Source organism: Canis aureus, chromosome 1 (assembly GCF_053574225.1).
Source record: "Canis aureus isolate CA01 chromosome 1, VMU_Caureus_v.1.0, whole genome shotgun sequence".
NCBI lineage: Eukaryota > Metazoa > Chordata > Mammalia > Carnivora > Canidae > Canis > Canis aureus.
The window spans coordinates 38,814,700-38,839,754 of record NC_135611.1 but is presented as its reverse complement, the minus strand read 5'-3'; the positions used below and the strand labels follow the sequence as shown (position 1 = coordinate 38,839,754).

At 32.8% G+C, this 25,055-nt stretch overlaps 1 protein-coding gene across 4 annotated transcripts in view; it reads right to left on the bottom strand.

Moving 5' to 3' along the window:
- Positions 1 to 25,055, bottom strand: part of STXBP5 (syntaxin binding protein 5) — a 167,805-nt gene that overhangs the window by 105,876 nt on the left and 36,874 nt on the right. For all 4 annotated transcript variants that reach the window (XM_077896408.1, XM_077896409.1, XM_077896411.1 and 1 more), the window contains exons 5-7: positions 13,575 to 13,709; positions 11,835 to 11,898; positions 8,120 to 8,203 (exon numbers count right to left, since the gene is read on the bottom strand). In XM_077896408.1, the coding sequence (XP_077752534.1) occupies positions 8,120 to 8,203; positions 11,835 to 11,898; positions 13,575 to 13,709 (283 nt within the window). The remainder of the gene's footprint in view (positions 1 to 8,119; positions 8,204 to 11,834; positions 11,899 to 13,574; positions 13,710 to 25,055) is intronic.

Genomic DNA, 25,055 nt, shown 5'->3' with positions numbered 1-25,055 from the left:
TTTCTGTATACTAGGAGTAGAGCTAAAGAGCTTTACAAAGCTTTTAAATATTTTTTTAAGTGATAAAGGAAATACAAGAGAGAGCTTCAGTATGTCTTAAGTGTCATTTATAAATAAAAACATTCTAATCTTATGCATATAAATATATCATATATAAATGTATATTTATAGAGAATATTTCTACTTTGCTAAAGAAAATCATATATTTTTGTTTAAAAAGTACCATTTACTTTTAAGATAGTATTAAGTTGTTAATTATTCTAAAAATAAATGCTAACTAATTATAAGGAGCAATGGGTTCATAATTATTTTGGATAACAGAGAGAAACAAATACCAGAAAATACTCCACAAAAGAATAACCAAATATAAACTTTTGCATGCAGTATACATGATTTATTTCTGCAATTTTCTTTCTTTTTTAAAACTGTGACATCTCATTATTAGGCTCTGGCAAAAGTAGTATATAAGATGCTCTGTGCTATTTTTATCAAGAGCATCTTAAAGAGTAATTTTCTGGAAAGATAACAGGCTAGCTAGCTATTTACCTATCAAATTTTACAATCACACTAACTCAAACTACTGGGGAAATTAAATAAATTCCCTATTTACTCATTCTGCAAACTGATCAGTATCATTAGAATCACTTCATAGTAAAGGCTGCATATAAATCTTAGTCCAGCTACTCCTACATTATACATAAACTGATAAACATTCTTTTAGCAGACTTATACCAAAAATTATTTCTCTTTCCCTAGAAAATAAGATCTTAATATTATATCCAAAAGCAATATTGATTGCTAGTATAATTACTATTCCTAAAACTTTAGAAAAATGTTACTGAATGATAAAAGAAAAAAATTTTATAATACACACTTCGATTTTAATTTATAATGCTTGCATATACATGGAAAGGAAATATCGAAAACACTCTAGTTTGATTATTCTCATGTTATCAAATAACAAAGTAAATGCATAGAGCACTGGATTATTTCTTGTATATTTGAATAATACATTAAATTGTACAGCCTTGGCCCTAGTATTTTAACTTATGAACATTTTAATATTTCCATTGTAGGAAGGAGACAACAGTAATACTGTATAATTAAGATAAGTATAGAATAATACATTTTTGTAAAATAGTTGACAAAATTATTATATATTGGATATTCAGTGATTTATAACTTAAAAGTATTAACAGGCATAAACTGAAAACACTGCCATTTCCATTAAAAAAAAGAATCCAAATGGAACTCTCTTAGAAATTTTGAAAATGTGAACAAATTATCCATTTTTCTAAGTACTGTTTCATCCTTGGGGAGAGAGGAAAGAGGAGGAGAGGGAAGAAGAGGGGAGAAGAGGGGAAGGGAGGGGAGGGAGGGGAGAGGAAGAGAGAAAATTAACAGAAAATAAGCTGTTGTAAAAATTAAAAGCACCTCTCTAAACATTGAAAAGAAAGACCTTAAAGGAATAAATGCTTCAGTGAGTATCTATAGGATAAAACATAATTTTTTAAAAGCTGTTAAGGAGTCCAATGCTGTGAGTTAAACATATTATTTCAATATTCTTTTTTAAAAGACTGACAGTTTTGAGATAAATGTACTCACAAGAGCTAGCAATGTACGAACTTTTTTATTACCTATATTTCTATCTGTGGTTTCTCAGTTTACTAGAAAAAAACAACATGAAACCAGAATAAAAAAGTCACTGATCAACTCTAGATATGACAAAGAGTAACCATTAAAATAGCTTTGATAAGTACTAAATTACTGTCTTAAAACATCAATAATGCTATATTTTATTTCTGCCAACATATTACTTATAAAAAAGAGTACTAATATCTTAATACTATTTATAGCCTAAAAGGAATGAAATGTTCATTGCAGAAATGTAAGTTTATATAGATTGAAATACCCTATGCAGAAAATTTCTGTAGAAAATTAGGGATACTATTCAAGTACACTGAAAATCTATTATTTAGACATAAAACCAGGGGAGTTTGTCAATTCAAAAAGTACTAACTATGGCTACACAAAGCAACTAAAGGTTAAGGGTAAAGATGAATTTCTGTTTCCATTACTCCCACCCATGTAAATCATCCTCAAGAAACCAAATCAACAATTAAAAATGCACCAAGAACTTTTATTATATTGGAAATGTTCAGAATTGATATTATAACACTATTTGCCCCAGTTTAATAAAAATGAATTTGACTGGAGTAATACATCCTTGGTAGAAAGTAAATGTTGGGGGAAGGGCTGTTGTAGGGGTGGGATTTTGTGAAGCTCTTAAAGTTTTAACCCTAACTAGTGAGAATTAATAATTTCTTCAATTTCTAAAATTACACACTTGGCAATCTGCATTAAGAATCAAATATAAAGCATTTTTATATGAACCAAGAGCATAAAAGAGCATGAATGAACTCACAGAAATATAGCCAGAAATTTTCACTTAGTTTGCTTAAGAACAGGTGAAGTTAGAAGTTAGATCTTATATCCACAGCACTATTAAACATAAGATTTAGTCATTTTATGTTATTATTTATTAAGAATAAATTTTATGACTTTGCCTCTCTATTGCATATCTGTTCACTAGTCTGTAGCTTTTTTATAATTTCTTTGTCAGGCTTTGATATGAAGATAATGCTGCCCTTGCAAGATGAACTGGGAAGTGTGCCCTCCTCCATTTCTGGAATGAGTTTGGGTACTGTGAGTACTATTTAATAAAAAGCCCTCTGAGCCTGGAGTTTCTTCATGGGAAACATTTTCATTAAAAATTTAATTTCTTTAATAAATATAAAGCTACTCAGGTTAACTATTTCTCCTCGAATGAGATTTGGTACTTTTAAGGAATTTGGTGTCTTGTAAGGCATTTGCCCACTTTATTTAAATTGTTGAATTACTAGTATGAAATTGCACGTATTTCTTTACCAGTCTTTTTGCATTTCTCTAAAAATTGAAGTAATATCTCCTTTTTCGGGCTTGTTATGGTAATTTATGCCTTTTCTCCTTTTTGCTATCCCTGTGACTGTGTGTTTACCAATTTTCACTATTGTTTTTATGATATCTATTTCATTAATTTGTTATTTCCATTCTACCGCTTACTCTGGTTTTAATTTGCTCTTCTTGTTCATGGTGGAAGCTGAGGCCATTGATTTGAGACTTCTCATTTTCTAACACAAACACTTAATGCCACACTGAATACTTCAGTAGCATTTCATAGACCTCCATATCATATTACCACTTTTTTTAAGTTTAAAATACGTTTTCATTTTCTGTTTCTTCTTTGACTCATGGGTCATTTAAAATTATATTGTTTCACTTTCAATTTGTAGATTTTTCATCTATCAATTATCTATGTAATTTATCATCTTATCAATTTAAAATTCTATATTAAAGGAACATATTTTTAATAATTTCAATTTTTCTAAAATTATAATGACTTATTTTATGGCACAAACTAAGGTCCATTTTGGTGAATGTTCCACATGTCCTTGAATGGCACCCTGATGTTGAAGAGAGTGCTCAGATATCAATACAGCCATTTTAGCACTCTTCTAATTTGGTGCTTTTACTTTTTGCTAACACTTCTGGGTTTTTATATTTAAAGTGGGTTTCTAATAGCGTAGAGTCTGATCTTGTTTTGTGATCTAATTTGAAGATCTCTGCCATTTATTTGGGGTATTTAAATGACTGCATTTAATATGATCACTGACATAGCTGATCTAAATCTGTTGCCCTGCTATTTTTTTTTCTATCTCCCCCATCTGTTCTTTGTTCCCCTTTTCCTCTTCTGCCTACCTTGGATTGAATTTTTTAAGATTTTAATTATTTATTCATGAGAGACACACAGAGAGAGAGAGAGGCCGAGACACAGGCAGAGGGAGAAGCAGGCTCCGTGCAGGAAGCCCGACGTGGGACTTGTTTCCGCATCTCAAAGATCACGCCCTGGGCCGAAAGTGGCACTAAACCGCTGAGCCACCAGGGCTGCCCATGGATTGAGTATTTTTAAAATTTCATTTTATATTCCTCTTTGGCTTACCTATTTGGGTAACTGTATTTCCTTTAGGATTTATCGCATAAATCTTTATCATAGTCCACCTTCAAGTAATATTCTAACACTTCAGGTACAGTATAATAACCTTACAAAAAGATTCTGTCTCCTGACCTTTGTGCTACTATTGTCTGATTTTAATCCTACATGTCAGAAATCTTACAATGCATTTTTATCACTTCTAATTCCTGTGATTATCTTTTAAAGAGAATTTAAAAAATTAAAAAGCTTTTATACCTATCTACAACATATCTACCATTTCTGGTGTCCTTTATTCCTTTGAGTAGATCATATTTCCAATTATATCACTTGCCTACTGCATGAAAACCTTTTTAATGTGGCTTGCTGCGAAGGTCTGCAAGTGAGGAATTCTTTGAGTTTTTAATGTGTGTAAAAGCATTTTTGTTTTGTTTTCAAAGATAATTTTTTGAACATAAAATGCTAAGTTGACAATTTTTTTCCTTCAGTACCATAAAGGTATTGTTCTAGTGTGTTCTGGCTTGCACTGTTTGTAAAGAAATCATTTGCTGTTATTTTTATATTTGTTACTCAGTATTTAATGTGTTCCCTTCACCCCCCCCCCCCCGCTTGCCTTTTAAGATTTTCTGTATCACTAGTTCTAATTTTAAGTAACTGAAATATGTACTTTTATATAGCTTTCCTTCATTTTCCTTCAGCTTTGAGTACACAGAACTTCTGTGATCTCTATACACCCTATTAATTTATAGAGTTTATATTTTTCAACAAATTTGGAAAACTTTAGGTCATTATTTCTTCAAATATACTTTCCATGTTCCCTCTTCTGGGATTATTACACAAACATTAGTCTGCCTGAAGCTGAACCACAGTTCACTCTTTCTGTCCTTTTCTGCCCATCTTTCATATTGAGTAGTTTCACTGCTATGCCTTCAAGTTCATCAATCTTTCCTTCTGCAAGATCAAACCTTTTGATTTGAGGAGAGTATTTTTTATCTCATTTTACTTCATCTCTAGAGATTCCACTTGGGTTTTTCAATTCTTCCTTGTCCTTTCTCAGCATGTTTATGCTTTCATTTACCTTCTGGAGCATATGGAACCTATTTAGTAACATTTATTTTAATATACTTGTTTACTAATTGTATCATGTGTCATTTCTGAGTTTGATTCTATTCACTGGATTTTCTTTTTATTTTGCATCATACTTTCTGGCTGCTTTCTATGCCTCAAATTTTTATCTGGATGCTAATTATTATGAAATTTATGGTGGGTTATTATTATATTCTTTAGAATACTTTTGAACCTTTTAGAATAGTTGTATTATCTGAAAACAGTTTAGACTTCTCAAGGCTTGCTTTTAAGCTTTGTTAATCCAGGTAGGTGAGTCTTTAGTGTAGGGTTAGGGAAGCCCCACTACTAAGGCAATACCTTTCTGAGTACTCTTCCTGATGTCCTGTGCATTACAAGGTGTTCTCCACTCTATTGCAAATGTGAGCTATTCTTGGCCTTGTGTGCTGTGACAACTGTTTTACCTATTCCTTTCTAGTGGATCTTTTCAAAGCCTCACACCCACACATTAATCAGTATTTACTGAAGACTCAGGGTGGGGGGTTCCCTATATATTTTTAACACTCTCTCTAGGTAGTTCCCTGTCCTTTGGTATAGTGCCTTATAGGCTACAAATATCTTGGCTTACCCAGTTTCTCTATTCTGTCTCCTCAACCCAAAGAGACTATTGAGCTTCCACCTAGGTTTCTCCTTTATGTAGAGACCTTGAAAACCTCTAGGCCATAAGCTAAGGCAACTAAATGGCTACCTTGTTTGTCTCCCCTCTATGGAATCTCTGTTCTTTTTTCTTTTCTTTTTTTTTTTTTTAGTTGTTTATTAAGAGAAACTATTCCATAACCCAGTGTTTGTGTTTCATAGCTCAGGAACACAGGACAGTCAGTGACAAGCTTCAACGAAACGCAACCCAAAGAAATTCTTTATATTCCAAATTCACTTTGCACTCTGAAAGATACCAGCCTTCTTTACCTCCTCAAAATCTTTCATAGAATCATAATTTCTGTAGAAATCTGCATATGCCTTCTTTCTTGGTTCAGCCACAGCAAATTTATAGAAAGCTGCAACCCCCAGGGATACAGCAAAGGCTCCAACAATATGAAATTGCAGATCCTCGGCTAGAGGCCTCGCATCTGAGGTTTCGTCAAAGCACTTGAAGTCACGGTAATTATTCTCCTTAATACCTACCTGAAACCCAACGTCCTTCCTAACAGAAATGGACAGCACCCCAGCAGTTGGAATTTTTGCTCTTAATACCTGCTAATTTCTAAAAAATGTTGTTTTATTTATTTTTCCAGTGTATTTGCTTAAGGCAAGAGGATAAATCCACTCCCTGTGACTCCATAATGGCTAAAGCCAAGGTTAATATTTAAATTTATAAGAAGCAAAACAAAAAAAGGGAATTTTTAAAACCTGCTCTGATTTTAATATAGACTTATAGGACAAAACTTCCAATGAAATTAAAAGGACCTTTCATTTAAAATATTGTTTTTTATACTTTTAAGATCTTTTTCTTAAATACTTTTAAGATCTTGATAAGTGAATCACACAGTGCTTAGTAACCAAAAACCTTAAAAACAGAAAGTATGAAAAAAAAGTATGCAGCTATGAAAACAAGGGACATTCTTTTTTAGCCATGCTTACAAAGATCACATGCACATATTTATAAACTATACCAAGTATTATTATAGTTACTCAATATAGTCTGCTGTTTTAAGTAACTGAAAGCATCATTACAAAGACATGACATATTTTATCTTATAAGCAAGCAAAACCACATACACTTCCTAGTTCTAATCATTGAATTAGAAATCATGACCCTACTAATCCCCAGATTACAGTTACCAGATACCATTTCACACTGGAAGAAGCCACAATTCCTAAGAAAAAAAAAATTATTCTAAATTTGAAACAAAAATATACAAGATTAATAGTTATACTTTTAAAATAACAGAAAGGAAGATATCCAAGACTATTATCACCAAAGAACACAGGAATCAAGAAGAGGAGGCTCATGGACCAAAATAGGAGAATTTGAAAATCAATAAGGACAACAACTTCAATGTACCGAAGCACAAATGTTTAAATTTTCAAGTACATAGTGAAACTAAAAGCAAGAACAAATTGGTCACCACTGGAATTACTACAGAACACTCCTTTAGAGTAAACACTAAAATAAAAGGAAAGAATCATTTATTCTTTCCTTTATTAACTATACTATTTAACCAAAAAGCAGGTGAGAAGTTTTCTTTTTTTTATCAAGTGTCTGAGCGGAATTACAGAATCAGAACATCTTCATTTTGCAACCTATATGCATTGATAAATCTAGGCCTTGACAGCACTGGCTGCTAACCTCACAGACATGAACTCTCCAACTGATATAAGGGTACCAGCATCATTTAAGAAGTCTGGCTTAAAATGAAAAATGAATCCGAATTTGATCAAGCCTCAGTAAACCAGTTTATAGAAAATCTAAGGACAAAAAAAAGATGTGAAACACAAGAGGGATGGAACCAGAAAAATCTAGTCTTTGAGAAACTCTACCTTTAACAAATACATGGCCAAAAAAGAAGGAATGAAGAAAGGGAAAGCAAAGAGTAAGAGGAGAGGCCTACAGTTTAAGAGACTTAGAAGACACCAATCAATCACAATTAATCTTTATTTGGATCCTAAAGCAAGCAAAACTATTACTGTCTACGGTGTACTATCATGTCTATAATAAAAAATAGGATTTATTTATTTAGGATACATTTATTAATTTGCTTGTAAATGACAGAATGCCTCTAGAAGAATGAGAAACTGGGAACACTGGTACCAGCAGTTAAGGGACTGGATAGCCAAATGATAGAGGTGGAAAAGAGATTCTTTTTTAATCTTTTGAGCTATGTGATTATCTATTATATAAAAGTAAAAAAGTCTTTAATTGCAATTACAAAAGTTGCCTCAACTAAAATCACCAATTTCTTAGAGAAGTTGCTCTGAATTAGAAAAATGATAAAAATGTTTGATTAGCAAAAACAATGTTATTACCTCATCATATGTATATCTGTAGTCGGCTTTCTTTGATTTGAGGTCCCATAACACTACTGTTCCAGATTCAAAGCCAATCAAAAGCTGTAAGAAAAGAAAATGCCACATGACCTAGGATTGATATTAATTATGTGAAACATTTATTTGATGACAATAAAGATAACTATTATTCATATGCTTCAAGCATAAAGTTATAATTAAACATCGCATTGCCAATCACAGGAAAGACAAATGAGAATACTGCACTGCATGTTTATATGTCTTTGATGATTAGGGACTTAACATATATAACTAATCATTGAGAAAGAAAGTAGTATCATTTTGAAGTCCTGAGTATACATTTTCATTAATATGACATAATAAATTACTAATAAAAATTAACATTTGTGTATGCTTTAGAGTTTATAAACTTTCCTAATTCAACACATTATCAGGCAATATCATTTACTCATATATCTACTGAAGGTTCTAATCCAGACTAGATTCCTCTCATAAGATTCAGACCCATAATTCCAGTGGCAACAGCTCCCTTTATCTACTCCACAAGAATGTCAATGTAAATGTGTCTAAAAGTGAATTCATTATTTTTTCCCTGCCCTCGTTTTCTGGTGTTCCCTAACTGCAATGTCTCTCTCAGTATTCCCTAGTGCTCATTAAGTCACTCAGACAAAAACCTTGGGGTGGGAGGGTCATCCTTAACTCTACTGTCTCCCTTGTCAGGTAAAATCATCAATTTTAAAACTACACTCTATTATCTTTCTACTTTCCCCCACCCCCAATACCTCTCTTCTAGTTTAAGGCACAAAGTTTTCTCTTCTGGTCCCCTGGTCTCCCTGACTCCAGTCTTGCTCTTTTTAAATCCATTCCCGACTATAGCTAGTGTTTACCAATTCTAAAATGCATGATCATGTAATTCATGCTTTTATTTAAAAAATTTTTAATGCCAAAAAAAATTTTTTTAATGCCTTACTATAACTGTTAGGATAGAGTACAAACTGAGTAACATGACCTAGAAGATTTATCATGGTCTGACCTCTGCTTACCTCTACAGCCTTGTCCCTTGTCACATGCCTCTTACCAGTACACTCCAGCACATCTTTCAGTTCATGCTTTCTCTTATCTTTGCTGTCTTCCTACCTGGGCCATATCTGAAGTCATCCTCTTTACCTGATCAATCCCACTAATCCTTCCAATGTTGTCTTAGCTATCACTTCCTCTGGGTAGCCTTCCTTGACCTACCAAATGTAAATCAATCTCATTTCCATGTACTCCAACAGTACTCTGTATATTTTTTAATATGAAGTGTCAGCACACAATAATGGCTTTTTCTTTAGCTGAACTCTCAATCTCTCTCTCTCTCTCATTTAAACTTGGGAAATTCTTTCAATGTTTATTCTTATTAGAATCTTTTATAATTCAGAGATGTTAATTTATATACTGTTGACTAAGTTTCCTTTTATTTTTTCTCTCATAAAAAGCATTAGTAAGTATACCAAATATGAATATAACTCTACAACATTAATAATTCTGAGGTTGAAATCAGAGCAATCAATATTCAAAATCCCAGCTCCATCAACATCTAGCTTTGTACCTCTGGAACATATAATGACACCAAGTCTCTGTCTCATCATCTGTAAATTACAGCAGATAAATAACTTAAAAATTGTTAAATGATCAAATAAAATAGTGCATAAGAGGTAGAAAGCACAGTGCCCAAAACAAAGCAGAATTCAGTGAGTGGTAGTTTTTACTGTTAGCATCATGAGCAATTTTACACTAATACCTAACCTTCCCTAGCTAAAACCTTTGCTTAATGTTGTGGCAGCTACTGTAAGGTTAGCTTTGGAGGAACCTGCCCTGTCACCTTATACCTTTCTTTAGCGACACACTGTCACAAAGATTTTTGGAAACAGTGGAGAGTCACTGATATAAAGTGGATTTTTCTATTAGAAACCAAAGGTTAGACAATTTGATCTATTCTAGTATTTCAAAAATGTTTGAATGAGATTAATTCTGGGAACTAAGGAGAATAACAAGTTTCAAAAAATTATGATGAAAATAAGCAGTTTTATATAATTTATTTACATAATAAATTAAGTCTATATTGAGGCATTATTATTTATACGTTGGATGCTGTGAGAAACATAAACCTTTATAAATATTATCTCTATGCTATAGGAGTCTTTCAAGTTCAGGGAAGGTGAGACATATACACATTTCTAATACATGACAATATGTGACAAAAACTATAAAACTCATACAACTAAAATGCTAATGAATTTGGAAGTGAGAGAAAGCATTTTTAGTCAGGATGGTCAGCAAAGATGTCATGAAAGATAAACATTTAATCTGAGCCACAAAATGTGGGTAGGAATTCAGCAGAGAGAGAAAAGTGGGAAAGCATTCCAAACAGAGGGACTCACAGAAAGGAGGTATGGAGGTAATAAAGAGTAGCTCACTTTTGGGAAACTATTTGCTTCAGCACAACATTCAAGTAAAGATGTTCTGAAATACAATGAAACCTAAGGCCATGTTTTAAGGAAACTTTTATTTGTCAGCTACTGCAGAATCATTGAAAGCTTTCCCACAGGAGAGCAATAGTAGTAAAACAGCATTCTAGGAAGACTGATGTGGAAATGGCTCATGAATGGGTTGGAATACCTTAAACTTTAGTGGTCATAATGACATTGAATAGAAAAGAGACACTTCAAAGAAAGGACTGAAATGTCTTAGAGACTGAATCCAGGTAGAAGGGAGGGAAGATGCAACCTTCTTGCCATGCCTTCCACCCAAAGTCTTGGCTTCTAAACAAATACTTTATAGCAAAGAAAATAGAGGTACAGGTGACTATAACTTGCTTCCTGTGAAGTTTCTCTCAAAACATACATCTGTCTGATTACAAGCAAACTTCAAACAGTATAGCTATCCTTTTGTTTTCCTAGTGGCAAATAAGAGAATAATGTTAACATAACATACAGGCTGGACCACTCCCACCAACTGAGGGAAGAAAAAAACCTTCACAAAATCTAGAAATCTCATTTCACTGATTTCTGATAGTAATAAACTTTCTAATGTTTATGTAGGCTAGTATAAAAAATTAAGTAAGTAGAAAAGTATCATTAAATAGAACTACTTCAGAGACATTTGAATTAGGAAAGAGATTCATGGAAAAGGAAATTTTATTATTTTTAAATGTATTAACAAACCTAATAACTAAATATTGATTTATGAAACTAGTTTGAATATAAAAAATGAAATATTATTTTTAAAAAATATCTACATTATTAATCTAAGATAATATCTATGAAGAAAAGTTTAAGGGAGATGAGATACAGACAACTCTAATGTAAGGCATTATGTGATAAATGCTACAAAAAATTGTATAACTAAAGTGTTAAAAATAATTCAAAACCAAAACAGTTTTTGCCAGGATTACCAGAAAATCTTAATAAGCCAAAAGTAAATTAATAACTTTTAATTGTGCTTATTAAATTTTATTTGTCTTAGGGTTTTTTGTTCTTTAAAACTATAAATGATTCTAATCCTTTCACTTTTTCTTCATAATGTATAAACCAGTGAACATTTCTGATGTACAACCTTTATTAGAAATCTCAATTTTGCAAGGTACATGTATGTGGTACTGGAACGGTTCGTATATTTATAAAAATACCAAAATGTATGCATTTAATAAATATATATATTTTTTAAATTCTACCTTTCCTTCATCCATTGGGTTATCACTTATATGGACAACTGGTCCTGGGTGAGATTTAGATGACCTAAAATAGAAAAGTTAGCAGGGTTTTTTTTCTCTCAATTAAAAATTTCAATTCAACTATATATTCATCACAATGAAGACAATGAATGGAAAATAAAGATACATTTATAAAAGAGGAAAAGATTCAGTAAGTGATTAATTAGAGATGTATAGTTCTTAATATGGATAAGATAGGACTCAGAGTAAAACTATGGGTGGGTGGATGGGTTAATAGGTGATCAGGATTAAGGAGTGCATTTGTAATGAGCACTGGGTGTACTGAGGTGTTGAAATACCATATTGGGTGTGCACATGAAACTAATATTACACTGTATGTTAACTAACTGGAATTTAAATAAAAAAAAAAAAACAAGAATCAAAAAAATACAGTGACATTGATACAAGTATACTTTTGATATAGGCAAGAATCCTCAATTTTGTATTTTAGCATCAAAAACACCCCTATTCTCACACTATAATTCTCAGAATTAATATTTTTAAATAAAGCACCATCTAAAATATTGCTATCTTACTTTACTCAACCCTTGCCTCCAATTGGGGCATTCATCCAGGTCCATAGCTCACATGAAACATAGGAAAAATTCTATTATGTTCTTTTAAAATGTCAACAGAAGTAATGCCACTGTACTTGGTCAGAGAAAAACAAGTCATACGGCTAAGAATGGAGCTGAACTTATGCCTATACAGTAGGAATAAGCACCTTACTATTCATTCATAAATTCCAAGGGTTGAGACACCGCCAGTCCACTTCATGAGAAACCTTTGTGAAACTATACAGACATCTGCACTACCACTGGATGTTGTGATCAACTCAGAACAGCAAAAACGCACACCATGTACCAAGAAACTGAGATATACATCCCTGCCACAGGAAGGAAAGCCAGCCATAATACATTATTGCTGGTACTTAAGAGAGATGCTACAAATTTATCTTTATGTCAAATTCTGTGCAATGCAACAATACAGAACCATTTTTTAAAAAAAAAAGAAATACCAAAAATGAATCTTACTGATATCCTTTGATTTTTACATCTAAATAATATAAGAAAAAATTGAGATGAGATGTAAAGATAAGATTCTAAAACAGAGTGCAAAGTTAGTGCTAAAGATCCTTAGGGCCTTATAGCTCAGCCCAGCCCTGTTCTTGTTACTGTTAAATGAAAACAATCATTTTATCAAAATTAAAGACAATTAACTTTCAAATTCTGTAATGTTACATTGCAAACATTTACATTATATTTGTTGATTATTAAAACACATCAAGTAATGGATTAGATCAATGTTTTCTAAACATTGGTGGCAACACATCAGTGGGTTGTGAAATCAATTTAGTGGGGCATGTGCAGCATTTGGAAGAAAAATAACCAGAAGATAAAAATACAGAAAAAAAAAAACTGGAGTGTTTTTCACCAAAGAACTGTTTCATTAAACTTGTGCTACAGTTTGTACATTCATACACGTCATATATGCATATGTTCACATATCTATCTGTATTATAAAGCACTTAAATTTACAAACTGCTACTAGGATAACGTTTAGAAAAGGCTAATAAACGGTGTTTAATATCAAGAATATCTGACATATTTAATTCCACATGGATCTGCTGATTAGCTATTATATAAAGATATCCTATATGGGACTGATACTTTCAGATACAGAATATGTGCTCAAACTCACAGTTCAATGGCTTTATTCCACATAATGACGTAGCCTGAGAGTGTGAAGGACTCCACATTGACAATATGTATATTACCTCGCTCAGTGCCCACATAGAGCCACTTACTCTGGAAAGGCAGATGGCAAAATGTAACCCTGTAAGAGAAAATATATCCAAAAAGGTAATTAGAAAAATGTCTGTAAATTTTATTAATTGCATTAGAGGGTTATCATGATAAATAATTTAGGAGAGGCAAAAATGACATACAACTAGATTTATGTACTGAAAATGCAAATTCAACTTCTATGTCAAACATAAGGTGTTACAGTAAATAAACAGCATGGCTTGATAGAAAGAAGAGGAGTTTAAAGTTAGTATGTGTTTCAAATCTGGCTATGTCAATCACTGTACTACTTTACATCACAAATTCAACTGTTAAAAGCCACAAATTATGAGTCTAATACTCACATGATCCCAAGACTTTTATATTTCTTAGGAGTTACTAAGCACAAATTTTAACTATCTGAAGTACCTAAAAGTAGCAATAACAAGCCAGATATAAAATGAACAATGAAATAACTATCATAAAACAACCATTTCATTCAAAATGATTTGTAAACTAAAACATGAATAGAGCTAAATGTCTTGAAAATTCAAAGACAATTTCAGCATAAGCCAAAATAATGACCAGATGACCAAAAAAAAAAAAAAAAAAAGAAATACACAACCTCCTGATCTCTTCTACCACTTTGCAATTGCCCTTTTTAAAAAAAAATAAAATAAAATAATTTATTTATTTGAGAGATAGCAGGAGCAGGAAGAGGGGCAAAGGGAGAGGGAGAAGCAGACCCCCCACTGAACAAGAAGCTGGATGCAGGACTCCATCCCAGGACCGCAGGATCATGACCTGAGCCAAAGGCAGACACTCAACAGATGAGCCACCCAAGCGCCCCTGCAATTCTCTTTTATTCTTCACTCTACAAAAGCGGTAGTTACTGACTTGCTTAATACAATTACATGACCTATCTTCGATTTTACTACTAACAAAATTATTTATATAATATGCTTCAAAATCTTAAAGTTATCTCAATAGCAGAGATTTTGGATATATTCATACAATATTTTCTATTCCCAGTGCAACAGCATATTGCAGCTGTTTCTCAAATATTTAGAGAAACGAAATAAGAATAAATTCTTAAATGTTCAGCAAAAAGTACGGAACTTTTCCCTAGATTTACTCTTTCAATATTAGCTACCATCATTAAGTTTTCTTCTCAATTATAAAACCAACTTATATTGCTGAAAAATGTTAAGCATCTTTGTTTTTTGAAGTGAAAACAAACTACTATTTAACATTTTAAGAAGGAACTTAATTAAAATGTTCACTTAATTATCCAGCACCAAGACTTTAACATAATCATGGTCCCTAGAATGAGTTTTGTATAGAAATAACAGGCATGTATTTGTATAATGAACCACATTTAAAAATTACTCTACTCCTTAACTTCCCTCATTATTCGATTCAGTTGAAGAGGGGGGAAGTCAAATGGTTCTTATTAGAATTGGGAATTTCTTAATTAGCAAATTTTAATGGCTCTGAACAAGTGGGAATAGAAATAGAATACTAAAATCCCATGTTGCAACCAAATAAAATACCATGCCAGTGATTTACAGAAAGGCCAATAAGAAAATGTGGTTCCCCAAAACATACTACTAGAAAAGCAATTCAATGAATATAACTACTAAGAATTGTAAGATCATAAATTTGTGGGTAATTTATTCAGTCACCAAGATATAAAACTGGTTGTTGAGACAAACTAGACTTACTATATTTAATGGGTTCTTTCAATATTTGTTATATGACTTATTTCCTTGTTAAAAAAATCTGGGGCAGCTGGGTAGTTCAGTTGGTAAGCATCTATCTGCCTTAGGCTCAGGTCATGATCTCAGAATCCTGAGCCCCCATGTTGGGCTCCCTGATCAATGTGTATATATGTATTTGTGTGTGTGTGTGTGTGTGTGTGTGTGTTTGTACACACATAAGGAGAGAAAGAAAGACTGAAAAGAGAGATTTATTCTTAATGATTCTAAGAAAGTGAGCCATGATAGAAAGTATTTTCCAGTAAAAGTAGTCATGAAACAAATGGCACTGAATAGCCATGGGACAAAGAGATTTCAAATTTAAAGAGTTCAGATCAAAACAGATGCAAAGAAACTTGAAAAGAGAAAGTTTCACCAATGTCCCCCAAGAGATCTCATCTCCTTCCCTGTATCCTCCTCCTTGTAGAGTCTCTCCCAATACTGATTCTAGGACCTTGTGACTTGCACTGGCCACTGAGGCATTAGCAGCTCTGCCACAAGCAAAGATTTGAAAAGCACGTGCACCTTGGGGCTTGCCCTGTTTCTTATACCTTTAGAACCCAGGTGCCATGTGATGAAGCCCAGACTTTCTGTTGGGAGAATCTGGCCCAGCCCACAGCCAGCATCAACCAATAGACATGTAAGGCAAGCTAGATCATCCAATCCAGTTGAGCAGCCAGATAACTATGGTTGCATAAGTGACTACAGCGAAAGACCACTTCTGCTGAGCTCAACCCAAGTGTTGACCCACAGAACTGTGAGCAAACAAAATTTTTTATTTTAAGGTAATATAGATCATAATAATGATGGTGACTTCAGTTTTTATTGATACCAGGACCAAATTAATTTAAGTTTATGTGCTGACATATTAAAGCATAATGTTATACTGAAAATAATTAAAGTAACAGAGTTGAGACTCATATGAAAAACATTAAAACTCAGTAAAGACTAGTGAGATCAGATATTATAAGAATGGTATATTAAACTGGGCCTGAAAAGGTACCTTTTCAGATACCTTTTGATGTATGACTGAATCTAATGTACTAGAAATAAATAGATTGGATAGATAGATAGTTAAGTTGAATTCCCTCAGGGTGTCACTAAATGGAATTGTATTCTAATTCCCTCTACAGGACTTAAAAGTAGATATTCTACACAAAGCTGTTACTAGGACACAATAATTTCCTTATTTGCTTAAGGGACTTAAAAAAATGTAACATGTTAAGTGTTAGGAAGTGATACATATATCCTATTCACTATTTAGCTTTAGCAGCTGTCTGTCAAACATTTTACAGTCAAGCACCAAATTTAAAAGATTTAACTATTAACAATTTTAACAGAAGAACACATACAGTCTACGTAATGTTGAAATTAATCATCCATAAACAAGGGTATAGATACATATGTGTATTTAATCCATAAAGACATATGAACCAATATGCTCATCTATATGCCTGTATCACCAATGAATCAGCTCAACATGACAAAATGCATCATCACTTTTATAGTCTCAGGAAATATCACACTATCTTTTACTTAATAAGTAATTCATTAAATGAACAAAAGAATTACATAAAATGTGAGAATTTACTGTTAATTAACAATCAGATATTCCTAATTTTCTCTCTCTCCTCAAGGCTTGGGCCTAATTTAAACCATTATTACTAAATTTTCAAATCAATTCCTAGCTGCCACTAGAGTTATCTTTTCAAAGCCAAGAGAAATCATATCATTATCTTACTTGGAAGACCTTAAGGACTTCCTATCTTCTACCAAATACTTCCTAAATTTTTAGTGATACTCTGTGCTACATATATCTGGGGAAAGGGTGTAGAGTTATAGTGTACTGGATTTAATCAACTATTATTCAGCATCCTCTTCTACATTCTCCTATATGCCTTCCTGTTCTGCAGATTCTAGAAAACTAAAACTTCTATTTCCCAGATTCTTCCACAGCTAGAGTTCCAGATGAAAAGAAATTTCTACCAATTGGATATGCTTAAAATTTGCAGGCAAAAGGGAGGCACAGATCATCTTTCTGTTGCTGTTTTTACTGACAAGGGTGTTGTTCAAGGCAAGAGGTACTTATGACAGCATTCTAAGCTCTACTCCTGAGAATCATGTGCTGAGAGGCAGTTGTATGGCAGTAATCGTAATTCTTGAAACTCAATAGTTCTAGCACTCCTTGGTATTTTGTAAACAGCTACATCCCTGAATTAAATTCCTTTGTGCTTAATACCTACAGTGATTTCTAGTCCTGCACTGGATCCTTATTAATACACCAAGAAATTCATCAATCTGTAACTAATCTATATGATGGTCTACAATAACCAAAAATTACCCATTTACAATGTATCTTGTTCAGATAATGTTATTCATTTAATGATTTAAAGTTGGAAAAAGGTTGAGAATATAACTTTCTTATAATTGTATAAAAAGAAAAAAAATTAAAAAAAATAATTGTATAAAAAGGCCTTTCATGAATGAAGTAGACCTTTTCTACCTTTCTAAAATTATCATCTCTGGACTACATACCTAGCTATGTTTAACCAGATACAGTGCCCTACACATGCGAGATTTCCTCAAAGCTGTGCACCTGAACATAATAGAAAGTCCTTTTGCCCTTTCTCAATGTATGAAATCCCCACTAATCCTACAAATCTGTTCACAAAGGCTCTTTTGTAATGCTTTACCTAAAATTCTCAAAACACAGGGATACATCCTTTTGCTGGTTAATCTTCAAAATTTCCTAAGAAAATTTCACTACATATTATATCATATTTTCCACTGCATTATAATTTGCCATTTCACCTTCCTTAGCTGGTTATAACTTCCATGTCTCTCCAGAATTCATCACAATATTTGCATGCACCAGAATCTCAATTAACATTTACCAAATGAATTAATACACAAGAAAATAAAAAAGAAGGTATTTGATATTCTTCTTAAATTAACTGTACCTTATACTGTCTTGTTATTAGAAAACTTAAGTTTGCATTAATGAACCCAGAAATCTATTAAAAATAACAAGAGACAGCTGAAAGCAATTTACAAATCTGTTCAAAGGATTTCCTTTCTATTTGTAGTCTCATAAACTGTCATAACTACTTTAAAAAAGTCTTCATCATATCTGTAACCCAGCAGTACAATGTAACAAATGTCTTGAAAAATAAGCTTTAGAGATCTTCAAAGGTCATTTTACATTTATACTGATTTACTGTATTATTAATTACATTTCAATTTTTAGAAAGCATTTAAGTGCTTTTGGAAATATGTCCAAATAAATCATATTAACCTTTCTTGTGAAATGAGGCCTTAATATCATCAATGACTATCAAAACAATTAAATATCAACCAAGTATCAGTAAGTAAAAGAGTGAATAACAAATAGGAAAACAATATATATCAACTACAGAAATAACATCTCAAAGAACTATCCCTGTTATATGGGGGATTCCTTAAAGTTCTGTTTTTAATGATCTTACCTTGGGGAATAAAAATGCCAGTGTTTTATATAACAAATGTTATGATAAACAATAGTTGCTGGTACTCATTAGCAACTGTTAACTACATCTTTTTTTTTTTTTTTTGGCATTTTTTTGTATTAGATTGTCCTTTATTGTATGGATAAGGTATATTCTAAATATCTTCCAGCCTATAGTTATGTCTTTTTAATTATTAAAGCTTCTCTGTTTCTGTGTTTATATTCATATATTATAGATAGAGCATGTGCGAGAAATATATCTCTTCATATATATATATATATCACAATATATAATACCAAGATATATAGACACAAATATGACATTATTTATATATTTATACAAACTTACTATCTAAAATGAGTTTTTAAGATTTTATTTTTAAGTAATCTCTACATCCAACATGGGCTTGAACCCAAATATGCTCCACCAACTGAGCCAACCAGGCACCCCTCAAAAGAAATTTTTATTAATCTTTTTTATTATGTGTGCCTCTCCTCCAAAATGTACTCTAAGTCATATTAATAGCCGGGACAACATTTATTTTTTCTTAATGTTCATAAAATACACAAGTAAGACATAAGGAACTGGGGATGGGAAGGGAGTCACTGTTTATAAAAGGATATTATGTAAATTATTCTGAATTTCATGTTCTTATCAAGCAGTACCTGATAGATAGGGTTTGGCTTTTAACTTTATGGTAAGTGTGTTATACAGAACCTTTATTCCTTTCCAAAACAGTTGGTGCTTTTCTGTGTATGTTGTTTAAGCACATCCTGCCCAGATCTTACAGATATTTCTTATATAACTTTCTCCCAAGTTTTAATTTTAGTGTGGTCATTTTACATTGAAATATTTGATTTAGTTATGAGATAGGAATCACTTTTTCCCATTTAGATAGGAGTCATCATAGCATTTTTTATGTACTACATCCTTTTTTGTTTGCAATGTCACTTCTGTAATATGTCAAAAGTGTATGTATGTGTGTATGTGTATGTATGAAGAGGAAACATCTCTTCATAGATGTTTTTGGAGTTTGCTCACTATGTTTTGATCCATTTGTCTTCCCTTTGTAACTACCATACCATTTTAACTTCTAAATTTTATAATAATTTTTTATATCTAGTAAGTCCCACCATCTCATATTTCTTTTTCAAAACTATCTCAGTTATTTTAGGCCTTTCTTTTTTCCATATGAATTTTATAATCAGCTTATCAAGTCCTATGAACAACCCTGTTAAAATTCTGAGTGGGATAATACTAAATTTATAAGGTTAATTTGGAAGGAAGTGACATTTTAAAACTTGAGAATTCCTTTCTATGAAACTCTCCATTTGCTTAAGTCTTTGACTCCTTCAACAGTTTTAATATTTTCCCCACATAGATCTTTAATATTTTCCCCACATATTTTGGCTAGTGTTATTTCTAGGAACACTGTAAATTTTGTTGTAAGATGTGTGCTTTTTCCCTTCGATATACTTTCAAACTCTGTAATTATGCTTTAGGTATATCCTTTAAAACAGTTTAACAGTTGTATTTTGTTTTTTTAACCCAATCAGAAATCTCAAAATTTCACTAAGTGAATTTGGTATATTTACAATGATTTTGATTACTGATACAGTTGAACTTACTTTTCCCACCTTGATTAACTCTTTTCTGTAATTTTCTCTTTTCCTAATCTATTTTCATTTCCTTTTTTCCTCCTCTAAAAGTTTTGGTATTATATACTTTCTATCCTTCTAGTAGTTATACTTACATACAAGATACATTAACTTCACAGTTCTCTAATAAGGTCTGAAAGAAAGATTATTTGGGGAACAGGAGGAATGTTCAGGTAATTATTGTCTTTTCTGAGCTCTTTCACAGTTGACACTCAGAACATAATTGTCAGCAGCTCTTTGAGCATTTGTTAGTCCTTTCAATCTAAAAATATTTAGCTCCACAAAATTTTCTTTATGCCTTTCATCACTACTTCTCCTTCCATTGTTCTGTTTTCTCTTGTCTTTACCACTAGACATCCGTATGATTCTTAGGCTCAAATCTCCATCCTCTGCCTTTATCTTATTGATACCATGCCCTAAAATATTTTGATTCTTAAAATAAATATTTATCTTTAAGTCAAGAGATTAAAAAAACAGTAAAGAATAGAAATAATTAGTGTTAGATATCAATAAAAGATAAAAATAAAATAAATGCAGTAACTACTTCATTTAAAAGACACGCACACAAATCTCTGACAAATCACAGTAACTGAAATATGATGAAATAGAGAATGAGGATATGATGAGTATAAAAATCAATATAAGCCCACAAGAATATGATACAGACTCTGATCTTAATGACATTGATCATATTCTGAATCAAAAATATTATTCAAGTACAGAAAACATAAAGGAATTTAATATACCTAAGAATTATGTACAAAAAGTTTTCTAGCTCTAAAAAGTTTAAGTATACTCTAAAAACATTCAGAAAACAGATGATTCCTCTATTAATTTCTCTATCTGTTCTAGAGCAGGAAGGAAGGAAGAGGGAGTGTGAGAAGGAGAAAAAGAGAAAGAAAAGTTACTCAATTCATTATAGGAAGGAAACATGCCCTGACATCAAAATTGAGAATATTAGAAAAAAAAAAGTCATATTCTAATCTCACAAACAAAAGTAGAGGTCCTAAGAATATATTCAGCACCATATTTAACAATATAATAAAAGGACTGTCAAAATTTTCACAAGCATATAAGAATGCTTAATATTAGGACATATATTAATTAAATCAATATGAAAAAAGGGAGGTAAGAAATCACAAGAATCTAAAAGAAATGCCCAAAAGGCATTCCATTAAAATTTAACTTCCGTAATTGACAATCAGTTCTAAGAGGAAAAAAAAATCTATGTCAAACCAATGTCTTATATTATGCTTAACAATAAAACCCGATGAGGATCCCTGGGTGGCTCAGCAGTTTAGCACCTGCCTTCAGCCCAGGGCATGATCCTGGAGTCCTAGGATAGAGTCCCTCATCAGGTTCCCTGCATGGAGGCTGCTTCTCCCTCTGCCTGTGTGTCTGCCTTTCTCCCTCCCTCTCTCTCTCTCTCTCTCTCTGTGTGTCTCATGAATGAATGAATAAAATCTTTTAAAATAAATAAATAAATAAAACCCGAGAAAATAAACAAAGAAAACCCGAGAAGCAATATTATTAAAATTATTACTAAGAAAAAGATACTTGCTATGGAAAATATCATTGAACACTATTCTGTACATTATTGCTAATAAAGTAAGGCAAGAAAAGGAAAATAAAACCTTCATCTTCAAAATCACTGCCAAATTATTACAGATGGATGTCTGCTGTATCTCCCAGGCATGCTGGTTCAGTAAAAAGAAATCTACTGCTCAAAGTTCTTTATTCTCCCATCTTACTCTTTTCACAAAAAAAGGAAAAAAATGTAAAAGCCTTGATGTGGGCCAAGGACCAAATAGCACTCCAAGGATAATCAAACAACCTAGCCAGTTTGGGATCTATTAGTGGGAGGAATGAAGATTATACATAGAATTAGCCTGGAGGAATTACTCTCATTTTTTTTGTTTGAAGACTTTCCTTCTTAGCCTATCTCCCAGGTAACCCACATTATCTGTGGAGTGACATGCCTTTTAGAGAAGAAGAGATTCCCCTCTGTTTCTGCATAGGCAATGAGGTAACAATCAATCTACAACTTTGAGTATTTACTAAATGTCAAGCATTGAGACCACTGCTGGAAATAAAATAAACATACACAGTTTACATTCTAATCTAGAAGACAACCAAGGAATCAAGGCAATTACAGTAAGCATGGTATGTGCTATTTTAGGGAAACAGCATCATACTGTGGTAGAATACAAAACAGGCACAAACCCAGACTGGGGAATTTACAGAAAAACCTGTAAAAGAAATGACAAACACAAGTCAACTATGGAAAGAGAATCTTAAGTGTCTGTGGAGTAGGAAGATCAGTTCACAAACAGGCAGGAAAGAGGATCACTCATTAAAAACAGAGAAAGAGAGAGAGAGAGAAAAAGGCAGGGTGACTAGATTATAATGCATAAAGAGAGGGAAAAGCATAGTGAAATGAATTATGGTAGTAAGCAGAATCACAGACCTTATAAGACCTCTAGGGAATGCTAAGTATTTAAGAGTATCAACTTCATTTTGAAGGCGTGAAATACAGTGGACACTGGTTGTTTACCTAACAACCATTCCTCAGTCCACTCCTTCCTAACATTATTCAGATATTCATTAGAGCCCCTATCTTCCTCAAGTTACCCATATAATTTAGGAGGCACCTACACCAAATTGAGTTCCAGAAGTGAAACAAACCAACCAGGGTAATCCCATGCACTTGCTGCCATTTCAAGTCAGGTTATCCAATCCTAAAACCAATGGATATTTTCCATGTGAAGGACAATTAATTTGTCAATCACATCTGTAAAACCTCTTCACAGCAGCATCTTGATTAGAATTGGTTAAATAATTAGAAGGTGTGTGTATACCAGGGGGCAACACTTTGGGGACCATCTTAGGATTCTACCTCTAATAGCCTGCCCTTTAGCCTCTGAAGATTCAAATCCTTCCCAAATGCAAATTCTTTTTTTGCAGACCCCAGTATCATCAAAGTCTCAATTTCATAATATCAAGTCCAAAATCTCATTAAAATATCACCAACTCAAAAATCCCAAATCTAAATTTGCTGTAGATGAGAGTCTTGATTGTCACCCATTGAGTATAGCTATTGGGCACAATTCCACTCGATCTGTGGATCTATGAAAATAAAGAGACAAATTATCCACTCCCAAGACTCCTAGCATTCAATGGTAGGACAAAAACAGGCTAAAAGTTATAGAAATTCCTGTTCAAAATGGGGGAAAGTGGAAAGTAAAAAGGAGTCACTGGTCCTTAACAGTTTTGAAATCAAGTTGGGCAAATGTTGATTTTTCTTAATCAAGCTTCAAGGTTGAGAATAATCCTCTGTAGCTCTCAGCTCCATCCTCTTCCTTTTTCATCCAAGATAGCACTTGCCTGGAACACGTACTTTTATCAGCCTCCTGCTGGCGGCAGCCTCCTTTCATTTTGTACTGTCTCTCAAGCCATGAGATGGCAATATTCTGCTACACAATTTTCTCAAACTGTGTGGCTTAAAGAATTCTATGTGTTCTTTGGTTTAGTTGAAAAGATCTGTGAAGCACACCCGCAATCTCTTAAAAAAGCCCTTGAATGACTAAATACTTTGACCTTTGGTCTTTCTGAGATTTTTGGTAAAAAGTTGATCAGTCACACCTTCATGTTTTTCTCTAAGCCACACTGAGAAACAATCTTTTTACCAGCTGGATCAGGATAGGAATTTCCCAACTCATCAAGTCCTGGTAGCTTAAATAATTCTTCCTTCAATTTAATTCTCTCATCTTGCCTTTTACTATAAAGCAGCAAGAAAAAAATCAGGTGGCACCTTCAACTCTTTCCTTGGATATCTCCTTGGCTAAATAGCCAAGTTAATCACTTATACATTATGCAGAAGATACTGTCAAGCTTGCCACAATTATATAACAAGGAACCACTTCATCCAGCTACAAAAACATGTTCTTCTCTCTCTTCCAAGTCCTCAATGGAAGCAATCTTCAAGTCCAGAGCCTCCCAGCCTACTCAAAGAAATTTAGACATTTCTATCCTATTCCTTAAATTTTTTTTAACTTCTATTCACTGCCCCGTTCTGAAGCAATTTCCCCATTTTTAGGTATTTGATACTGCAGCATCTCACTTCTAGGTACCAAAATCTGTATTAGTTTTTTTATTGCTGTTTAACAAATTACCACAAAATTAATAGCTAAGAAAACACCCATTTATTCTCTGTTTCTATAGGTCAGAAGTCCAGGCACTGCATGACTCAGAGCCTCTAGACAGTCTCACAAGGCTGAAATAACAAACATCAGCCAGATGCACTCCTCTGCCCCTTTCTGGAGGTTCTAGGAAGAATCTGCTCTGAAGCTCTTCCAGGTTGCTAGTAGAAATCAGTCTCATGTGGTTGTAAGAGTCAATAACTTACACTGAATCACCCTCAGGCTATGAACCTTTTGCCAGGAAGAGTCTAGTCTCTTAAAAGTTCACTTTCTTCAATCAGGTTTACTGAGAATAAACA